This window comes from Papio anubis, unplaced genomic scaffold (genome assembly GCF_008728515.1).
Source record: "Papio anubis isolate 15944 unplaced genomic scaffold, Panubis1.0 scaffold213, whole genome shotgun sequence".
Lineage (NCBI taxonomy): Eukaryota > Metazoa > Chordata > Mammalia > Primates > Cercopithecidae > Papio > Papio anubis.
In genome coordinates, this window is record NW_022162165.1 from 102,792 (window position 1) to 125,088 (window position 22,297).

Genomic DNA, 22,297 nt, shown 5'->3' on the forward strand with positions numbered 1-22,297 from the left:
TCAGCCAGGGGCCCCAGTCGTGGCCATCATACTAGAGATGTTCTTTGTCAATGGAGTCAAATTCAGTTTCTTGGCAGTAAAAGAGTGGATATAAATTACTTTTTCCAGAAGTGAAATAACTCAGTCTGGTGATTAAACTATAAAATGACTGCAGACCAGAGAGCACTCTGATACAAGAGTGTGTGTGTTCACCACAGGATGGGTGCAGGTGCTGTGATTGTGTGTGTGTGCGTAAGTGTGTATGTTTTAAAGTCTGTATTTAAATCCAGCCTTAACCCCTTGGAAAGTGACCACAAAATTGAAGGGTAGCTCTTGAAACAGGAGTGTGTCAGAAGGCCAGTCCTGCTCATGCTTCAAATCTCATTTTTTTTTTTTTTTTTTTGAGACAGAGTCTCACTCTGTCACCCAGGCTGGAGTGCAGTGGTGCAATTGCAGCTCACTGCAACCTCCACCTCCCGGGTTCAAGCAATTCTCCTACCTCAGCCTCCCAAGTAGCTGGGATTACAGGCACCCACTACCACGCCCAGCTAATTTTGCATTTTTAGTAGAGACAGGGTTTCACTATGTGGGCAAGGCTAGTCTTGAACTCCTGACCTCGTGATCCGCCCACCTCGGCCTCCCAAAGTGGCATAAACCACCTTGCCTGGCCTTCAAATCTCACCTTTGCAAGGGCTTCCTCTTCCATGACATGCATTCCTAACCACTGCATTTGTCTCATTCTTTCTTCCAACTCATGCCTACTGGCCTGAAGAAATGCTTTAGGAATCTCCTCACTCAAAAAGCCATCTCTGTCTTAACCCCACACTCCTGTGGCCATCACCCATTTCTTTGGTGAGTTAGTCAGACTTACGAAGACCCTCTAGGCATACTCCCTTCACACACCTCCCATTCACTGCCCACCACCCCATTCTGTCGTGTGCCCCCACCACTGGCTGACTCTGCCTGCACAGAGCTGAGCACTAAGAGTTCCTTTGCACCCTCATCTTACTGTGTCTCAGCAGCCCCCGGCGATGCTAATCTTGCCCTCTCCGCCTTGTTCTCTTGGCTTCCAGGATGCCCAGCTCTCCCAGCATTCTTGTCCTGCCTCACTGGCTGCTGCTCCCCTACTTCCTTACTACCCTCTCCTCTCCCTAAACTGGGAGTGTTAGGAAATCTCGGGGCTGTAGCAGCAGTTGAGGACCAGGGGTGGACACAGGGAACAGTAGTGGGGGACCTTTACACCTTTGTTTTTTCCTTGGATGAAATTTCAATGAGGAATTTGCAATGAGACACAATTGCACAGTCAAACAAGTACAGATGCTCCTCAGCTTACCATGGGGCTATGTCCCAATAAACCCATCGTTTGTTGGAAGTATTGTATTGTAAGTTGAGAATGCATATAATACACCTAACCTACCAGGCATCGTAGCTTAGCCCAGCCTGCTTTAAACGTGCTCGGAATGCTTACATTCGCTTGCGCTTGGGCAAAATCATCTAACACAAAGCCTATTTTTATAATAAAGTGTTGAATATCTCATGTAATTTATCAAATACTATACTGTGAAAGTGAAACACAGAATGGTTGAATGGCTGCTTGAAGTATGGTTTCTACTAAATGCGTATCACTTTCACACCATCACAAACTCAAAAAATAGTAAGTTGAGCCATCGTAAATCAGTGGCTGTCTGTATTCTTCATTTAGACTTCGGAGGCCTGGATCTCAGCCACTCAGTTTTAAAATGAGCATGTTTATAAACTTGGGGAAGGAAAAAAAAAAAACAACCCTGTTTAACCTAACTGCGGGTAGAGGCAATAGACGTGTAAGGAAATATACAGATAGGGACAAAGGATTGAGAAACTTACTGGGTGATTTCAGACCTCTACTAACAGAGCAGTGCGTGTCCTGGAATTCAAAAGTTGCAGTGGGACCCTTTGAGATGGCTTTCCCTGTTCCTAGATGAGGAGATGATGGCTCTGGGCTTGGACCAAAGAGGCTGGCTGCCATTTCTTCACCCAATTCCTCCCTCAACTCAACATAGGATTTCTATACATGTACACATCCTTCTCTTGCTATCGTAGCTGTATGACAACTGCTTCCTCTGAGCACACTGGTGTTTCCCAAGACTATATAGATTTTGAGGTTAAAAAAAAAAAGAATGTTAATCCAGTCTAATGTCGTGGCTAGCTCTTTTACACAATTATATGTTCCGCAGGCTGAATGCCAAGACAGTTTAGTTTGCTTCTGATATTTTAAAGTTCATAGATCAAAGTATTTTATATTCTGATATTTCTAATTCTTCTCTAAAGATGATCCCAGACTTTAAACAGCAAATTTCAGAATTGGAGAAGCAGAAGCAAGATCTTGAAATCCGCCTGAATGAACAAACTGAGAAAATGAAAGGTAACTGAAACTGTCATGAACCTGCTTGTAGAAGATGGTTTCCCTTACCCAGGAAGTGACACTGAAATGTCCTCGTACTCGGGGGTTTTAAACTCTGGTTCTCCAGGGGGCTGGGCAGGTAACAAATGTGAGAAGGGGGCTAGTTGAAACATATGGGAAGGTATGTAGGACATTTAAAGGAGGTGCAGGCTGAGTGCAGTGGCTCACACCTGTAATCCCAGCACTTTGGGAAGCAGAGACGGGTGGATCATTTAAAGCCAGGAGTTCGAGTTTGAGACCAGTCTGCCAGTCTGGGCAATATGATGAAACCTCATCTCTACAAACTTTTTTTTTTTCTTTTTGAGACTGAGTTTCACTCTTGTCGCCCAGGCTAGAGTGCAATGGTGCGATCTCTGCTCACTGGAGCCTCCGCCTCCCAGGATCAAGCGATTCTCCTGCCTCAGCTTCCTGAGTATATGGGATTACAGGCACCCACCACCACACCCAGCTAATTTTTTTTTTTTTTTTTTTTTGTATTTTTAGCAGAGATGGGGTTTCGCCGTTGGCCGGGTTGGTCTTGAGCTCCTGGCTTCAGGTGATCCACCTACCTTGGCCTCCCAAAGTGCTGGGATTATAGCCAAGAGCTACTGAACCCAGCCCAAAAAATTTTAAAACATAAGTCAGGCATGGCAGTATGTTCCTGTAGTCCCAGCTGTGTGGGAGACTGAAGTGCAAGGACCACTTGAGCCCGGGAGGTGATGGCTGAAGCGAGCCATGATTGCGCCACTGCACTCCAGCCTGGGTGACACAGTGAGATCCTGTCTCTGAAAAAAATACAGTAAAATAAAGAGGCTTCTGCCTCCAAGCTCCAGTGATTGTTGCCCAGTGGGAATGTGAGCCCAGTATTGCTAGAGATTCCTATTTTTAAAGAAAACCCAGGAATCCAGATTTTTATGTGAAATATTATAATTTTTAAATGATGGTTTAAAAATGTTTAAACATTGTTCAGACCAAATAAAAGTTAATCTCTGCCTGGATACAGTTTAAGACAAGCTTGTTCAAGCCACAGCCCATGGGCCACATGCAGCGCAGGACAGCTTTCAAGGAGGCCCAACACAAATTCGTAAACTTTCTGAAAACGAGATTTTTTTTGCAATTTTTTTTTCAGCTCATCAGCTATTGTTACTGTTAGTGTATTTTATATGTGGCCCAAGACAATTCTTATTCCAATATGGGCCAGAGAAGCCAAAAGATTGGACACCCCTGGTTTAGGACTTTTAAAAATTGAAAATAATACCAAACCCAAATCAGAATGCAGTGATATGCCCCCCCACCCCCCACAAAGTATTGACAGTTCTTCTTATTATAGGAAAACTAGAAGAATTGTCTAATCAGTTAAATCGCAGTCAAAAGGAGGAAGGAACACAAAGAAAGTAAGTGTAAATATGTGTGTACCTCAAGTTCATGCTCATGTAATGCTTTTCTGAAACTGTAGAATATACCAAGATGTGTTACTAATGCCAAAAAGCCAGATGGTAATTAATATATGTGATATATTGCCATTCCAATGGGAAGGAAAAAATATGTGTATGTACAGCACACTCAGCAGCAGCAGCAGCTGCAGCATCTCTGGGAGATTGTTAAGGAACAATACATTGGTTGCCTCCAGGCAGTTGCCTTCAGGCTTGGTGACTGATGCACAGAGGAGGGGAGGACCCGTACTTTTCACTGTATATGTACACTTTTGTACCCTTGAAATGCTATACCATGCATTTGAATAATCTGTTCAAACAACGGATAAGAGTCTGTGAGAGAGAACGGTTTCTATTAGCAGACTATTTAGGGTAAGAATTAAAAACCCATGTCGATGGAAAATCTTCATTGCTAATCCCCCCAAATTTCCATCCTGACCAACAAAGGGCCTCATGCCCTGGCAGAGCCTTGTGGGGAGAATGTTCTGTTTTTTTGCCAACTTGTTGAGACAGTTATTTTTCCAAAATAATAAATGGACACTTGACATCCCCAAGAGCATCTTTAGTCATGTGACTTTATCAGTAGGATGAGGACCCAAAGTAGTGGAAAAGGAGCAAGGCACCATTTTGGAACTCTTCTCATGGTCTCCCCTCCTCTCTTCTATCTGATCCCTGGCTTTGTGAGTGTCTGGTCCCCAGGCTGGTCACAAAGGGGATGACTGCTGAGCTGTCACAGGGTATGGTGGGCGTGGATGTCTCATGGGAACAGTGAGTGGGGCTGGGGTTGGGTGGAGAATGGAACCTCTTATTGGGTGAAGGAGACTAGAGCAGTCCATGGACAATTTTCTGTCCCAGCCAGTCCTGGTCTCTTTTCCTTCCCCCAGAAGGACGCCCCTATTCAAGTACTATTTGCTTTACACAGAAATTGGCCACGGTGTTCTCCCATCTTTGGAAATATCACCACTTGCTATGACAGTGAGTGACTTCTCCATGACGGTCATACTGATACTAGCCGTTCCTCCCTCCCTTTCTCAGGGCCATGGAAGCCCAGAATGAAATACATACCAAAGAGAAGGAGAAGCTGATTGATAAGATTCAAGAAATGCAGGAGGCCAGTGACCACTTGAAGAAACAATTTGAAACTGAAAGTGAAGTCAAGAGTAACTTCTGGCAGGAAGCATCTCGGCTCACTTTGGAAAACAGGGTGAGAAGTCTTCTAACTTGGTGATAGAGACTGTCTGTGTGCAAATGATGCTGAAAGGGGGGACGTGCCGCCTAAAGCATATAATTAACATCTATAGACCAAAGGTCCTTCTATCAGAACCGTCTGTTTTCTTATCCCAAAAGACACGTGGTCTCTGAGGTTGGCTTTGGGAAGGCGTTGGGGACTTACAGGCCTCAGAGACTTACAGGCCAGCCTGGGGAGGGTGAAGGAGGAGAGACAGTGAGGTGCAGGCCGTGGTTCCCCAGCACTATCAGTGGACGGCACCATCCAGGATGGAGTCACCATGCTCTGGAACACACTGAGGCTAGCAAGGCCTACGTGTGAGTGCTTTACCCAGCAAAACTCACTCCATGTAAGTGCCCATGCTTTCTTCTCAGGGGGTGGCCTTCCCACAATTTTAAGAGTCAAAATGTTCTTCTATGAAACGATCATGATGTCGATGGAAGGCTTAGAAACTTTTTAAAAGTGTTTAAGGTCTTTTCTGAGTTTTAAATGCCCTTACCAAAATGAAATTGGGTAACTGTACGTCAAGTCCCAGCAATGATTTTGAAATTGTGATGCTGTATGGAACCCAGAAGACTGAGAAGTGCTGAAGTGACAGGTAGGCCACTTTCCTAGGAGCTGAGACCCTCTTGGGCCCCTTCGAGACCTGAGAGCTTCCAAGAGGGTGACCCAGGAGGGCTGACGAGTCCAGTGGGTCAGTGTGGACATGCCCACGTGCCCTTCTCCCCGCTGACAGGGCCCCTATTTCCAATCTCACAGGAAAAGCCTGATAGAGGAAAAACACATTTTGGGTGTCAGGGTTTAACTCTGAAGAATGGTTACATCCAAAAAGAGACATTCCAGGAGTTTAACATTTAATAGGAAGTAACAAATTCCAATCAGTGGCACCTACATGATGGCTGTCTTTTCTGAGGTGGATATAACTTTCTCGGAGACTAGAATCCTCATATTACACCAGAGAAGCAACCGCCTGCTGTCCATGTGTGTGAGGCTGCCTTGCCTTGCCTTCTGTGGGCCCCTGGGATCTCAGTGGAGCCAGTGGTCAGGGAGAAGCTACATGGGTGGGTCATGCGTGTGCTGCGCATGTCATCCCACTTGATCCTTTACTCTGACTGTCCCAGTGCATTGTGATTTATGAGTTCGTTCCTGGTGCCCCAGAGCACAGCCCGGTCCTGGTGCCCTCTTCTGGAGCTCCTCTGAGTGTCTGGCTCTGCTCCCCACAGGTGCGCTGAGCTGGGGAGCCGACAGGCCTGACGTGTTCATTTCCATAGCTCTTTCTGAACCTGGAGTAGCCTCACTGTTACATATAAGCAGAGGGACATACAACAAGAGTATCATCTCTATACATTAGCCGGCGGATTCTACCCACAGATGAGACCTGATCTGTATTAGTTTGCCAGGGCTGCCGTGACAAATGACCACAAACCAGGTGCCTTAAAACAACAGAAATGTGTTCTCTCCATTATGGAGGTCAGAAGTCTGAAGTCAAGGTGTCAGCAGGGCACACTCCTCCGAAGTCTCTAAGCAAAACCCGTCCTTGCCTCTCCCAGCTTCTAGAGGGCTCCAGGTCTTCCTTGGTTTGGGGCAGTGTGACTCCAGCCTCTGCCTCACTGCACCTGGCCTTCTCCCTGTCTGTCTCTGTGTTCTTTTCTGTCGGTTATAAGGACATCTGCATTGGATTTACAGCCCACCCTAAATTGTAGTGGCCATCTCTCATATTGACTCTCAGCTTACCACAGCTGCAAGGATCCTATTTCCATATAAAGTCACCACATTCTGGAGTTTGAGTTGGACATGAATTTCAGGGTGACACTGTTCAAGCCACTATGTGATGCTTTGAGTCAAAGAAAAATTTTTTTTGCCGGGCGCAGTGGCTCAAGCCTGTAATCCCAGCACTTTGGGAGGCCAAGACGGGCGGATCACGAGGTCAGGAGATCGAGACCATCCTGGCTAACACGGTGAAACCCCGTCTCTACTAAAAAATACAAAAAAACTAGCTGGGCGAGGTGGCGGGCGCCTGTAATCCCAGCTACAGGGGAGGCTGAGGCAGGAGAATGGCGTAAACCTGGGAGGCGGAGCTTGCGGTGAGCTGAGATCCGGCCACTGCACTCCAGCCCGGGCGACAGAGCAAGACTTCGTCTCAAAAAAAAGAAAAAAGAAAAATTTTTTTTTCCAGACTCTTTTGTCACTGAAAAGGAAATTCTTATTAAGAGATTTAAAAAAAAAAAAAAAAAAAACTTTTAGTAATAATTTCACTATTTATCAAAGAAATTCAAAATTAAAACTAGGTATTATTTTTGCCTGTCAAATTAGCAGAGATCTGGGCCTAGCACAGTGGCTCATACCTGTAATCCCAGCACTTTAAGATGTCATGGCAGAAGTATGACTTGAGGCCAGGAGTTCAACCAGCCAGGGCAATGTAGCAAGACCCCATCTCTACAAGGAAAACTTTTTTTTTTTTTAACTAGCCAAGTGTGGTGGTGCATGCCTATAGTTCTAGCTACTCAGGAGGCTGAGGCAAGAGGACTGCTTGAGCCCAGGAGGTTGAGGCTACAGTAAGCTATGATCACACTACTGCACTCCAGCCTGGGTGACAGAGCAAAACCCTATCTCTAAAAATACTACTACTACTAATAATAATAATTAATAGAGATGCTCCTGGAGAGAACATCTTGAAATGGGCACTGTCATACATGGTTGCTGGGAATATAAATTGGTATAAACTTTCTTGAGGGCTTATTTGAAGGTATGGCTCATGAACCTTTGGAAAGTACATTCCCTTTGACTCAGTAACACAACTTGTAAGGTTCTATCCTAAGTAAATACTTGAACATGTGGACCAAGATTTTTGTTCAGAGTGATCATCATAGTGTTAATAATCAGAGAGGAAAAAAAAGCAACCCAAAGGAATCAAATGCATATCTAACAATAGAGCAAAGGTTAAATTGTTGTATGATATAGTATGACTTGGCTGTTAAAATGATGGTTTGGGTATATTATCAATGACATGGGAAAATGTCTGCAGTATAACTAGAGAAAAATGTAGGATTTGTAATATGATCCCAATTTTATAAAATGTACATTTACCATGTTGGGAAAAAAGGAATGAAATCAATATGTTAAGAGTGGGTTTTTTCCTGAGTTATGGGTTGATGGGTGACCCATTTTATTAGATATATTATAAGATGGGCTTGAATTGGAGGGAAGAAGCTCTACTGACACCTCCACTTCTAAAGTCAACAGAGTTCCTAACATGTCTAGCCAGGGACACAGAATGGTGGCAGGGAGAGAGGTGGCCGCACAGAGTAGAAACAGCACAATGTCCCTTGGCCCCAAGAGTCCCTAGAGGGCACACAGCTGCAGTGACCCTGCATGGTGGGTCTTTCTGGGTCAGAGAAGCCTGAGTTCTATATGTGTCAAAGGCTCAGATCTGGAAGAACTTAAACACTGTATGTCCTTTATAGGAAGTATTTCTAGGTATCCAAGGACTCTCCTGGTTCTGGAACCAAATTCAGCATGGGCAAGGCCACCTCCTTATCAGGAAGGAAAGGTAAAACCAGGCCCAAATCTCTGAACATTTCTCTGGCTCCAGCTTCTGACATCTAGAAAGCCCATTTTCTCACATTCATATTTTTAAATTCTCTATGATGGGCATTCCTATGTAATAAGAGCAAGATAAATGTAGTGCATGCATACAATAGGATATTATTCAGCCATAAGAATATGTGAAATGCTGATACTTGCTACGGCATGGATGAATTTTGAAAACCTTATGCTAAGCGAAAGAAGCCAGACATACAAAAAACCTATTCTATGAATTTATTTATATGAGATGCCCAGAATAGGCAAATCCGTAGAGACAGAAAGTAGACGAGTGGTTGCTAGGTGCTGGAAGGGTATGAGGAACTAGAGAGTGACACTAAAGGTTAGTTTTCTTTTTGGAGTAACAAAATGTTCTGGAATTAAATAATGGTGATCGTAGCACAACTCTTGACTACCCTAAAAAACCTTTGAGTTTACAATTTAAGTGGGTGAGTTGTACAGTATGTGAACAGTATTGTAGCTCAATAAAGCTGTTACCAAAAAAGAAAAAAAATAGATTAAAGTGCTTCTAAGCTAAATCCTGGTTTCTTTTTATTGCTGTAGGATCTTGAAGAAGAATTAGACATGAAGGACAGAGTGATTAAAAAGCTACAAGATCAAGTCAAGACACTAAGCAAGACAGCTGGAAAAGGTAAGAAACAATACTTGTTTTCTTATTCTTTTGAGCTAAGGCTAACATGCACTCGTTTATTTTCTCTCTGGTCCAAAGCTTATGAAACCCAAAGGAATGATTCTCAAGTGGTGAGGTTTGGGACCTAGTGCTGGGCTAACGAAAAGATCCTTTGGGACAAGAAGACAGCTCCCTCCCGCTCAGATGATACCAGATACGTTGATGTACCTGCAAGAGACATCCTATAATTAATACATTAACCTCTTCCTCTGTTAGCTCCCTTTTTTAAAAAATGAAATTGTGAACAAGTTTTCAATTAACTGCTTGAAATTCACCTTCTCTCCTTGTTACATATGTAGGATTAGTTAGTATCCAAATTTCTATTAGAAAAGTAGAGAGCTAAGAAGCAGACATCCTGAACATGGACTGCACTGCACACATAAAGCATCCTTGTGAGCCTCTGTGAAAGGGACCCTCAGCCCTTCATCCCTCCTTCTGTTTCCATCACTGAACTTTGCCTGTGTTCAGCTCCTGCTCACATTTCTCACTCTTTCATTCCTTATTACTTTTTCCTCTTCCTCCCAGCCTTATTGCCAAGGCTGTGTCTTGTTTGTTCCTTTTTCTATATTCATCTCTTTGAAGAGCGGCTTTAATTCTTACTTACCCAACTCTCACCTCAAATTTGAAATGTCCACAAGCAAACTCAGGATCCTTTTCCTTCAGTAATAAATGACAAATGGCAGTCTGCCCCATGAGAGCAGGGCCCAGGTCTGTGCTTCCAGCCCCCGCTGCATCCCCACTATTGTGATGAATGAACCACCATTCACCACCCTGGCTCACCTTTCAGACTTCTGACCTCCAGAGCTGTACGAGTAAACATTTGTGTTGTTTTAAGCCTCTGTGTTTGCAGTAACTTTTTACAGCAGCCATGGGAAACTAATACAGCCCTCTCAGTAAGGATCATGCACATTGGTACTTTGCACACCAAATGTTTCACGAGTCTTCTTTCACAGTAGCATCAGCATCTTGAAGACAAGGCAATATCTAGGATTTCTTTCCTGTTACCATGTGCTGGATACATATCAGGCACTCATAAGGCTCTTCAAAGGATAACTGGGCCTTTTCAGCAGCAGCTGTACTCACTCATATACTCACAAAGAGGAATCACTACTTGGAGAAATTCTTCAGGATACAATACAGTACAGTTTTAATGTATCTGAAAGCCACAGACATTTACGTGCAAACCAGCCAGAATGGGGTAGGAGAGTAGTCACATTATGAGACCTGTGAAAGCTGCTTTTGTGTATTCAGCTGATTGTTTGCCTCTGTCTACAGCCAATGATGTGCACTCATCCTCAGGACCTAAGGAGTACCTTGGAATGCTGCAATACAAGAGAGAAGACGAGGCCAAGCTCATTCAGAACCTCATTCTTGGTACTGAAACCTGGAACTCTGGATTTTTGCTTTCTCTTTGAGAATCTGCACATCAGTCAGTGCCAAAGTCCTGGGCAGGGGTGGTCCTTTTTCTACTTTCTTCTTCCACTGCTTCTTACCCCAGCCCAGAGTTTCTCAACCTCAGCACTGTTGACCTGTTAACTCTGCGAATGGTGAGTAACAAAGGATGGAGCAGCATCCTTGACTTCTACTCGCTAGAAGCCAGCAGCAACCCCTAGTGATGACAATAAAAGATGTCTCCAGGTATTGCCGAATGTCCTGTGGGGGCCAAAACTGTCCTCAGTTGAGAACCGTTGCCCTGACCTTTTCCAAATTGTAGGACCAGGGTAGAAAAGAAACATCACCTCATTTTTGGGTCTCAGCACAGAAGCCATCATGGAAGTAATTGTGGCTCTGAGCTCCATTTGACTTCCGAGAAATTTCTCTGCAGCAATGTGATGGGGCTTCCCAGCCATGCCTCAAGTTACAGGAATGTCCCATGTGCATGCTCAGGATCTGGTGGTCATAGAAACAATCTTACTGCACTGTCTTCACTGTGACCTTCCACGTGGTTTTCTGGCATCGGGAGAAAAATCTGCCTCCCTGTCAGCTGGCCCCAAGATCTCAAAACACAAAGCCAGCATGTAGCCTTCCTTCCTCTTCTGCGAGTGAAACCCCTCAGCTCATGTGAGCACCCCCACCCTTTTCTTTCCCCCCATCACTGGCGTCATACAGTGTGAACCTCTTCTTTGTGCTTCTGTCTTCATGCAGCCAGGGGGACGTCCTTGTTTGCTTATCTTAACTTTTTTTGTAAGATTTATCTCTCCCCTTCATCCCCACTGTGCGTCTCCACCGCTCTCTTCTCCCCAAGGCCAGCTAGACATCCTGTGCTGCACTGGTGTGTGCCTGCTTTCCCTATTCAAGGCAGCTTCATGTGATTGCAGACACTGTACTCCATTCTCATCAGAGAGCTTGGAGTAGGGGTGCATGGAACTGGAGTTCCTTTCTTACAATGGGGGTCTGAAATCCAGAGTTTCCACACCAGGGAAAAATAAAGATTCTGTCTCTTATTCAACCTTTTAAGAAAGAGAAAGTCCTTCGTAAACAAGAAGAGGAACAAGTGGCACCTGTGTATTTTGTGACAAGAAAGGAGCCAGATGGAATTCCTCAAAGAGGAAATAAATCCATATACATTCAGGCACTGCATCAAGCACAGAAAAGCAAACAAGCCCCTGCCCCTAGTCACAGGTTCCTTAGGAGAAGAGCTGACCTGTCAGCTGTAATCCTCATTGGCTCTCTCTGCTTCAGACTTGAAGCCCCGTGGCGTGGTGGTGAACATGATCCCCGGGCTGCCGGCTCATATCCTGTTCATGTGTGTGCGCTACGCAGACTCTCTGAATGATGCCAACATGCTGAAGTCCCTCATGAACAGCACCATTAATGGCATCAAGCAGGTGGTTAAGGTAGGAAGTGCCTTTGACATTGGCCCTTGGTATCACATCTATGGGAATGACCAGATGCCCAGTATTTGCCCCTCCTGAGCCTCCCGTGTGTGGTGAGATGCCTGATTCCTCCCTCCCCACTATTGAAGGGAGCCACACTGTTAGGGAAAGATAAATGGATGAGCAACTGCCATAGCCCTCAAAGCCTTACTGGCGAGACTGCAACCTGGTAGCCACTGCCCCCACCACTGCTATCCCCTTAGGGTGTGAACTTATCAGCTGTGAAGGGTATATGTTCTATCTCTGTAACAAGGGTAAATCATGAGAAATGAAAAGGAATGAAAAATTACTTCTCTCTTCCCTTGGCAATTATATATAATTCTTCTTCCTAAAAGCACATTGTGTATTTTTATTCCTAGTCCACAAATGAAGATGAACTGTGTATTAGTTAGGTTAGTTACTTAGTAAAGTTAAGCTATTGTAGCTATAAGACACCTGCCACCTCCCTTTGCCCAATATACAGTTTCTTAAAGAAGATGGGGAGGATTGTTCTTTGCTGATAGCAGTTCCATAATGAGCCATCTAGGTTGGAAGGTGGCTCTGTTCTATATGATCATGCAGGGACCCAGGTTCCTTCCAACTTGCTGTTGTCCATTCCCTAAGTCAGTGTCCTTATTGGAATGACTGAACAAGCAGGCAGCCAGCAGTTTACCACTGGGCGAGAGGGAACCTACCATAGGACATAGACCATGTGTGTATGGTGTACGTATCAGAAGTCACCAACTGAACTCTTATGAGCAATCATCTCTTCATGGTGTGACAAGTGGATAATGATCAAAAATGACAATGACAAAGGGTGGGATTTTGTGAAGGCTAACTTAACAGTAACACAAAGTTTATTGCTAATTTCCTTTCCAACTGAAACATAATCCTAAAATCATTCTTAGCATGCTGATTATTTTTCCTGGAAACTCCATAAATGATCAATGAGTAAATAACTGTATCTAAGCGTTGAAGATTTTTGTAAACAGACCTGGATCCTTGCTTACAGGGATAGTTACTTTGTAGAAAGAGTTCTCTGGTAATGCTTAGCGCATGCTGGAATCTTGGGTGTGGGTAGGGTGGTTGACTTAGTTCTAAGCCAGACCTGATGCTACCCTGAGTGTGGAAATTCCATTTGCCATAGTGGAGTTAGTACAAAAATCTTCTCTCTTTCTCTCTTTCTAGGAAATGACCAGTTTACAGTTATGTTAAAAAGTACTCGTTTCTGGGAATTACAATGTAATTGTAGAAGGGGGCAAGAAGACATAAGTAACACTAAAATAACTGTTTTTCATGCCCCTCCAAAAGAGAAGTGATGTTCGATATTAGGATATATGTGAATTTTTAATTAGGGAGATCCTAACTTATTTTTAGTAAAATATGTGTTCTAAAGAGTAATGAGGAATTAAATTCTTTTAAATACTCTAGGGAAGGTCAGGTGTGGTGGCTCACACCTGTAATCCCAGCACTTTGGGAGGCTGAGGCAGGTAGATCACTTGAGCTCACGAGTTCAAGACCAGCCTGGGCAACATGATGAAACCTTGTCTCTACGAAAAAGACAAAAATTGGCTAGGTGTGGTGGTGTGTGCCTGTAGTCCCAGCTACTCAGGAAGCTGAGGTGGGAAGAACACTTGAGCCCGGCAGGCAGAGGTTACAGTAAGCCAAGATCACACCACTGCACTCCAGCCTGGGTGATAGAGCCAGACCTTGTCTCATAAATAAATAAATAAATAAATAAATAAACTCTAGGAAGAAAGAAACATAAAAACTAGATTTGTGAGATGTCATAGTATAGTAATTCTCCTCTGCTTCCAAAAAGTATCATGAATTCATTATTTATCTGGAGTTAGGAATAGAAAATTCACATTTGTTTGGTGCTGGATACTTTATAGTCACTGTCTTCACAGGAGCCACCAAAGTGTTTTTGGAAGGGGCTCCCATAAATTGATGTTTTCCTCCTGTCCATATTTGCATAAATTGGCTTTTCTTAAGACAAGCTGGTATTGTGTTCCAGCACAGGACACAGAGTATTTGCCTCCTCTTGATGCTCTGGGGTGTTTAGCCAAATATTCATAAACCAAGAGACGCATGGCATGAGGACTGTAAGACCCCTTTCTCACCAGCATCTTCAGTCTCAACTTCTCCGTGGCCCCCTCCCACTGCCTTTGCATGTGCCCAGGACCTGCCCCTCCCCACCTCCAGCACACAGCAGTTACAGCGATGTGCCCACATACCCTCTTTAGCCACTGTTCCTTTCCCTCCACTCCGGACTGCCAAAGTGCTTAAACTATTGGTCTCCACCAGTTCTCTTTGTCACTCCTTGCAGTCTGGCTTCTAACCCATCACTCTACAGATAGATCACCAGTAATTCCTCTTACTAAAACCAGTGGTGTTTCTTTACTTTTTATTCTCTTTAAATTGACCAAAGCATTAGCACCATCTCCTTGAAAGCTTCCTCCCTTGTCTTTTAAATCCCAGGATTTTCTCTGCTTTCCTCTTCCCCCTCTGATCACTGTACCTCTGCCTTCGCTGCTTGTTCCTCTTCTTCCTGCCCTGTAAGTGGAGGCCTTCTCCCCAGCAGTCCTAGTCCTGAGCTCTTGTCTCTCCACCCATTTCCCTCAAGGGCTAGACCTCCTGCCTCTCTGAGGTTTCCTCAGCTGCTCTGCCTCCCCATCCTCTCTCTCCATCCCCTGAGCTTTGTAGCACAGTCTACAACCATTGTGTGGGTACTTGACCACCTACTAAACTCTGTCCTATCTATCTTCCCAGTGAGAATGTGAACTTAGGAGAGCAAGAAGTGAAACTTACACTGCTCATGCATTCCTTCAAGGCCGCTTCAACTTCATAATGAGCGACACAACCTGTACAGAAACATGTTACAAACTGTGACCTAAATAAATATAAGCTCTTATCATTATAGTATGAATTAGATAAAGGCTTTAGTGAATAAAAGAAAAATTAATTTTGGTCAAAAGCTACAAATAACCAAACAGGTAAGATGCTCAGAGGTACAAATAATAATTAAGTCCAATTCTGTCTTTTCTTATTTTTCTAAGGAACATTTAGAAGACTTTGAAATGCTGTCCTTTTGGCTTTCCAACACTTGCCATTTTCTCAATTGCCTGAAGCAGTACAGCGGAGAAGAGGTAGGGGGCGCTCACCTGCTTGTTTTGTGCTGACAGCCAGTCTAGAACCGCCTGAGCCAGAGCTCAATAGAGCCTCTATTCTCTTCACCCAGGAGGCCAACAGCACATTATCTGTTGGACTCTTGGGTATACACCACAGGCAAGAGACTTCTGGAAGCAGCTTAGATTTTGGGCACGGTACTAGGCCTCCTAGGTTTCCATTACTTTTAAATCAATAGGTAGATAAGACGAATTTTAAGTTTCCTCCTGGTTGTAAGACGTTTAGCATTATGACTCCAAAATACAGCCCTTGGTTTAAAATGCCTGATTCTTCACAGCTGTTCTCTCTACAGGACCCTGACTGTTCCTCCATAATCTATAAATATGTTTCCTTTGCCACTCCGACTCTGCTTCCAGGAGGCTGATGTCATAAAAGAGTTCTCCACCTTCAAGTACTTGCAGAGAAAAATTTCATTGAACTAAAATAACAAAGTGGCTTTCAGGGTTTTCAGTGCTCTCTAAAATGGCTGTACCATTTCACAGCCCCACCGGCAGTGTATGATGTTTCCAGTGTCTCATACCTTCACCAACACTTGGTATTGACAGACATTCTTATCCTTTACCAGTGTCAGGGTATAAAATTATATCCTGTTGACTTAAATTGCATTTATTTGGTCACTAGCGAAGTCAAGCATAATTTTATATGTTTATTGGTCATTTGGGTTTCCTTTTGAATTGCCTAGTCACATCCTTTCTTTCTTTTTCTTAGGGTTGGTGTTTTTGTTATTGATTTGTAGGAGGTCTTTATATCATATGGATAGACTGTAGCTTCACTTCTAATTTTCCTTATGAAGTCCCTTGTCACACAGTTTTTGAATTTCGATATGCTTAACTCTGTCAAACCTGTTCTTTTATGATTTGTGTCTTGTTCAGAAATTCTTCCCCGCCCTGAGATCATGAAGATACTCTCTTCTAAACTTTTGTAGTTCACCTTTAGAGTTGACAATTATGTTTTTACCTATCCAAAATTGATATGTAAGGTAATGATCTAATATCCTCTTCCATATAGATAAACAGTTGTCCCAATGGAAAGAAGGTAAAATAAAATATAACAGTAATCTGACTAGTACTATAGAACAAAAGGAGAAGTAAAGAAAATCCAACCTCTGACTAAAAAGAATACCAAAACAGGAGGAGGCACAGACTAGTCCATTTACAGCAAACTGGTATCTGTCAGACATTAGTGGAAGAATGCCTTATTCAGCACTGTTTTATGATCCTTTCTTTGCCCCCTTCAGCCATGTATAGAATGTTCTTTTCCCTGTCTGACTGCTTTTTCAGTTACCATATTTTTATTTCTAAAATCTCTCTTGTTCCTTTTCACCTCTGCCTCTTACCACAATGTCCTATTCTTTCTTTTCTCTCTTTCTTTTTTGAGATGGGGTCTCACTCTCTCACCTAGGCTGGAGTGCAGTGGCATGATCTTGGATCACTGCAACCTTCGCCTCCCATGTTCAAGCAATTCTCCTACCTTAGCCTCCTGAGTAGCTGTGGCTACAGGCATGCACTACCATGCCCAGCTAATTTTTGTATCTTTAATAGAGATGGGGTTTTACTATGTTGGCCAGGCTGGTCTTGAACTCCTGACCTCAAGTGATCCGCCTGCCTCGGCCTCCCAAAGTGCTGGGATTACAGGCGTGAGCCACCATGCCCAGCCCCATAATGTCCTATTCTTAATTTTTTCTTTTTCTTTAGTCTCTTTGAACATGTTAAACATATTCCATTAGTTCACTTAGGCTACTATAACAAAATACCGCAGGCTGGGTGGCTTAAACAAGAGACTTATTTCCTCAGAGTTCTGGAGGCCAAACATCTGAGATCAGGGTGCCAGCATGGTCACTTCCTGGTGAGGGCTCTCTTCCTGGCTTGCTAACAGCCACTTTCTCCATCCCTGTGTCCTCACAGGACCTTTTCTGGGTGCATGGGTCAGAGAGAGGGAGAGAGAGGGCAAGCTCTCTCTGGTGTCTCTTCTTATGAGGACACCAATCTTATTAGATCACGCCACTATCCTCATGACCTCATTTAACCTCATTACCTCCCTAAAGGCCCCATCTCCAAATACAGCCACACTAGGGGGTTAGGGCTTCAATGTATGATTTTTAGGAGGACACATTCAATCCATAACACACACTTTAAAATATTTCAACTTTGTACTCTATAATTATCAGGTTATGAATCTCATTTATTGTATCCACTTACCTCTTCGTAGCAGTGTGTTTCCTTGGATGCTCTGCAGTTTTGTTTCATTTTCCTATACGCTTCCATGGGCTTTCTATGAGCTTTTCCACTTAGTCTGTAGGTTCCAGGGACAATGTTTGTAGGGAAGTGGGTAGGACAATGATAGTGTGACAGCCTGGGATCATATAGGAAATCAGTGCAATTTTTCTCTTATAGAAGGTACATGCTACCCAAGCATCATGAACTCATTTGATATAAATCAGACATTAAGTTTTAAGGTAAAAGAGTTATAGTAGCTGATTATTAATTTCCTACATGTTTGTATTATTCTAATACTTTATGTTTAAAATTACTTTTAGGAATTCATGAAGCATAATAGTCCACATCAGAATAAGAATTGCTTGAACAATTTTGACCTTTCAGAATACAGACAGATTCTCAGTGATGTGGCTATACGAATATATCATCAATTTATTATCATAATGGAAAAGAATATCCAACCAATAATAGGTAAGAAGAGAATTGATCACCAAAAAATATTTATAGTAACATTAAGACTTTTTAAAACATAAACTTGGTATGTGTAATGTGTGATTATGTGTAACATTGTTTAAAAAGTCAAGGAAATATAATCATGTATCTACCTTTTAATTCTTTGCTTGCTTAAAATGATTCCATAAATAATAGTACACTGTTGGTAACTTTCTTTCTATAAGGATGATTTATCCTGAAGGAAAAAACTTGGGGAAATTTCTACTACTGCTATTATATGTGGTACTTCTACTTCTTGGCTTAGCCAAGTATTTTTGAAATCCTAAAGCCCCATTCGAATTCTTGTATACTTTCCTTAATTTCCTGAAATTTAAATACTTTAGGCTTTAATGCCCAGGCCATGAGTTGTCACGCTAACCGCCTTTCTTTCCTGTGAGGCTGAAAAACGTGCTGCTTCAAACCTAGAAGACAAGCTGCAGCCCCGCTGGAAACAGCCGTCCATTCCTACCCCCGACACACACCCTGCTGTCCCAAACCCTTGATTCTTTTGCTTTCTCTATCACAAGTACATTCACTGACTCTTGTAGAAAAATGTCCCATCTCGGCCGGGGGCGGTGGCTCAAGCCTGTAATCCCAGCACTTTGGGAGGCCGAGACGGGCAGATCACGAGGTCAGGAGATCAAGATCATCCTGGCTAACACGGTGAAACCCGGTCTCTACTAAAAAATACAAAAAACTACCTGGGCAAGGTGGCGGGCGCCTGTAGTCCCAGCTACTCGGGAGGCTGAGGCAGGAGAATGGCGGGAACCTGGGAGGCGGAGCTTGCAGTGAGCTAAGATCCGGCCACTGCACTCCAGCCTGGGCGACAGAGCGAGACTCCGTCTCAAAAAAAAAAAAAGAAAAGAAAAGAAATATGTTCCATCTCCTGAAACAAACAGAAGAGCGTCGGGAACGTTCCGTGTGTGTCTCCTGGCGTATCAGCACAGCCTCCCCATCTCTCCGCAGTGCCAGGCATGCTGGAGTACGAGAGCCTGCAGGGCATTTCCGGCCTGAAGCCCACAGGCTTCCGGAAGCGCTCCTCCAGCGTAGACGACACGGACGCCTACACCATGACCTCCGTCCTGCAACAGCTGAGTTACTTCTACACCACCATGTGCCAGAACGGCCTGGACCCCGAGCTTGTGAGGCAGGCGGTGAAGCAGCTCTTCTTCTTGATCGGGGCGGTCACGCTGAACAGCCTCTTCCTGCGCAAGGACATGTGCTCCTGCAGAAAAGGGATGCAGATCAGGTAAAACTCATAAACCGCCACTCACGCAGAGAGGCCGGCAGAAAAGATACTCTTAAAGACCGAGGCCACACACGCCTAACCCTCCTTGCTGTGGCGTCAAACCCCTGTTTAGGCCCTACTGCTGTAGGGATATTCGAGTCACCCTAAGAACCCCGGGATGCTGGCGCCCAGGGCCTACTCCCCTCGCGCCACACCCTGCCAATTTGATGCACTGGCCTAGCCGCTTTAACCGAGAACCAGTAAATGTGTATCTTAAATTCTGGCCCTCTAGGGTGGTCATGCACTCAACCAGTAGTGACCACCTTCTCTGAATAGCACTGCCAGGTGGAGAACACAGGAAACAAGGAAAAGTCGATATGATCCCTGCCTTTGAGAAGCTTCTGAATAGCTAAATAATAATTAAAGGCAACTATGATTAAATCACAAACAAGTGGTGCAGGAAATGTATCAAAGAGGAGAGAGATTACAGATGGAACAGTTGGGGAAGCCAGAGAGTTGTGCCTTGAGTGATAAAGGAAACGGAGAAGAACGTTCCAAGCAGGAGTAATGGTCAGAGGCATTGTGGGGAGTGACTGAGAACCCCTGCTCAGGCTGCTTGTGGAGTAAGCAGAGGCTGGTGTGGGGAGCAGCAGGACCAAGGTAAAGAGGTAGGTTGAATCTACACTGGGAGGGTCTGGAATGCCAGGCTAAGGCATTTGGAGTTCATCCCGAAGACTTGGTAATCTAGTTTTGAGGTGTGACTACTATCTCTTAATTGAGAGACCATGGTCCCTGAGCTACTATTTGAATTAACACTGATCAAGTGATTGGAAAACATGTAATATAGGATAGATATTTAAGTTTCTTATGGTGTGTGCAGAAATTTGATACCTGTATCTGTTAGGAGAACCTGGGGTAGTGATGATGGTAATGATGTAAGGGAAGGTGACAAAGAAAGTATCTATCATTATGCTACGTGAAATAAGCCAGGCACAGAAAGACAAACATCAGATGTTCTCACTTATTTTGTGGGAGTTAGAAATTAAAACAATTGAATTCATAAAGATGGAAAGTAGAAGGATGGTTACCAGAGGCTGGGAAGAGTAGTAGGGGGCTGGGGAGAGGTGGAAATGGTTAATGGTTACAAAAAAGATAGAAATAATGAATAAGACCTACTATTTGATAGCACAACTGGGTGACCGTAGTCAATAATAACTTAATTGTATATTTTTAAATAACTTAGAGGCTGGGCGGAGTGGCTCACGCCTGTAATCCCAGCACTTTGGGAGACCGAGGTGGGTGGATCACCTGAGGTCAGGAGTTTGAGACCAGCCTGGCCAACATGGTGAAACCCCTCTCTACTAAAATTACAAAAATTAGCTGGGCGTGGTGGCACGTGCCTATAATGCCAGCTACTCAGGAGGCTGAGGCAGGAGAATTACTTGAACCCCGGAGGCAGAGGTTGCAGTGAGCCGAGGTTTCAGTGAGTTGAGATCACACCATTGCACTCCAACCTGTGTGACAGAGCAAGACTCTGCTCTATCTTGCTCTAAAATAAATAAATAATTAAAAAGATAAAATAACTTGGAGTGTCATGGATTGTTTGTAACTCAAAGAATAAATGCTTGAGGAAACAGATACCTTATTCTCCATGATGTGCTTATTTCACATTGCATGCCTGTATCAAAACTTTTCATGGGCCAGGCACAGTGGCTCACGCCTGTAATCCCAGGACTTTGGGAGGCTGAGATAGGCGGATCATTTGGGGTCAGGAGTTCGAGACCAGCCTGAGCAACATGGTGAAACCTCCATCTCTACTAAGAATACAAAAAAATTAGCTAGACCTGGTGTTGTACACCTGTAATCTCAGCTACCCATGAGGCTGAGGCAAGAGAATCACTTGAACTGGGGAGGCAGACATCGCAGTGAGCTGAGATCACACCTCTGCACTCCAGCCTGGGGAACAAAGCGAAACTCCATCTCAAAAAAAAAAAAAAAAATTCATGTACCCCATAAATATATATACCTACTATGTACCCACAAAAATTTTTTAAAAATTTAAGTATCTTAAGTCAAAAACTAAATGTGAGAGGCATCCCTTACACCTTTTTAGCATTAGTGAAACTTTGGAGTTGGAGTCAATCCCCATAGACCATTCCCACAAATTCCCATGACAGCAGGGCATGGTTTTCAGATAGGAAGGGGTATTCAGAAGGACTAGTCTTTGCAGATCTTTATGTCTTCATTAAGAAATGAAAGAGTTATGTTTATTTCACAAGCTCCAAACAGATATCCTGTAGCCCTCTGTAGCTGGTTTCAGCCCTAAAGTAAAGCCACATCAGAGCCTTTCTTAAACTCAGTTCTCACTCCATCAGTGGATCCCCCAAGACTGAGTAGAGACACGAATGAAAAGGATCATGAGGGAGATCCATGACTCTAGGTCTTAGAACAACTTCTTTGAGGATAAACACCTGCCCCCCAGGTACCCAGTACTTTTTCCCTTCCACCAGGTGGAAGTGGCCATCAGAGAAGTAATGCTTTGATAGTGTTTTGCTCTGAGGAGCACGTGCATTTTAGTGGCTTTCCTTTAGTCATTTGGATATTTGTTAATTGCCCACCACAGCAAGACCTACAAAGAATTTGCAGTGGCTTTACAGTGAAAACATAAGCAATAAAATAATAAAATACGAACACAAGTAGAAAACTAGAACCGGCCAAGCACAGTGGCTAATGCCTGTAATCGCAGCACTTTGGGAGGCTGAGGCGGGCGGATCACAAGGTCAGGAGATCGAGACCATCCTGGCTAACACGGTGAAACCCCATCTCTACTAAAACTACGAAAACATTAGCCAGGCGTGGTTGTGGGCACCTGTAGTCCCAGCTACTCGGGAGGCTAAGGCAGGAGAATGGCGTGAACCCGGGAGGCGGAGCTTGCAGTGAGCCAAGATTGCACCACTGCACTCCAGCCTGGGTGACAGAACGAGA

At 43.9% G+C, this 22,297-nt stretch overlaps 1 protein-coding gene and 1 long non-coding RNA gene across 4 annotated transcripts in view; one reads left to right on the plus strand and one right to left on the minus strand.

Moving 5' to 3' along the window:
* Positions 1 to 22,297, plus strand: part of MYO5C (myosin VC) — a 107,090-nt gene that overhangs the window by 71,257 nt on the left and 13,536 nt on the right. For all 3 annotated transcript variants that reach the window (XM_021940568.2, XM_031661641.1, XM_031661642.1), the window contains 9 exons: positions 2,287 to 2,380; positions 3,729 to 3,792; positions 4,867 to 5,035; positions 9,206 to 9,293; positions 10,608 to 10,706; positions 12,015 to 12,169; positions 15,247 to 15,336; positions 17,913 to 18,063; positions 19,051 to 19,333. In XM_021940568.2, coding sequence (XP_021796260.2) covers positions 2,287 to 2,380; positions 3,729 to 3,792; positions 4,867 to 5,035; positions 9,206 to 9,293; positions 10,608 to 10,706; positions 12,015 to 12,169; positions 15,247 to 15,336; positions 17,913 to 18,063; positions 19,051 to 19,333 — 1,193 coding nt within the window. The remainder of the gene's footprint in view (positions 1 to 2,286; positions 2,381 to 3,728; positions 3,793 to 4,866; positions 5,036 to 9,205; positions 9,294 to 10,607; positions 10,707 to 12,014; positions 12,170 to 15,246; positions 15,337 to 17,912; positions 18,064 to 19,050; positions 19,334 to 22,297) is intronic.
* LOC116272817 lies at positions 9,418 to 17,656 on the minus strand. Its single transcript, XR_004181377.1, has 3 exons — positions 17,575 to 17,656; positions 14,999 to 15,051; positions 9,418 to 9,500 (listed from the first exon to the last, which is right to left on the minus strand). It is a non-coding gene; the product is annotated as an uncharacterized LOC116272817 (long non-coding RNA).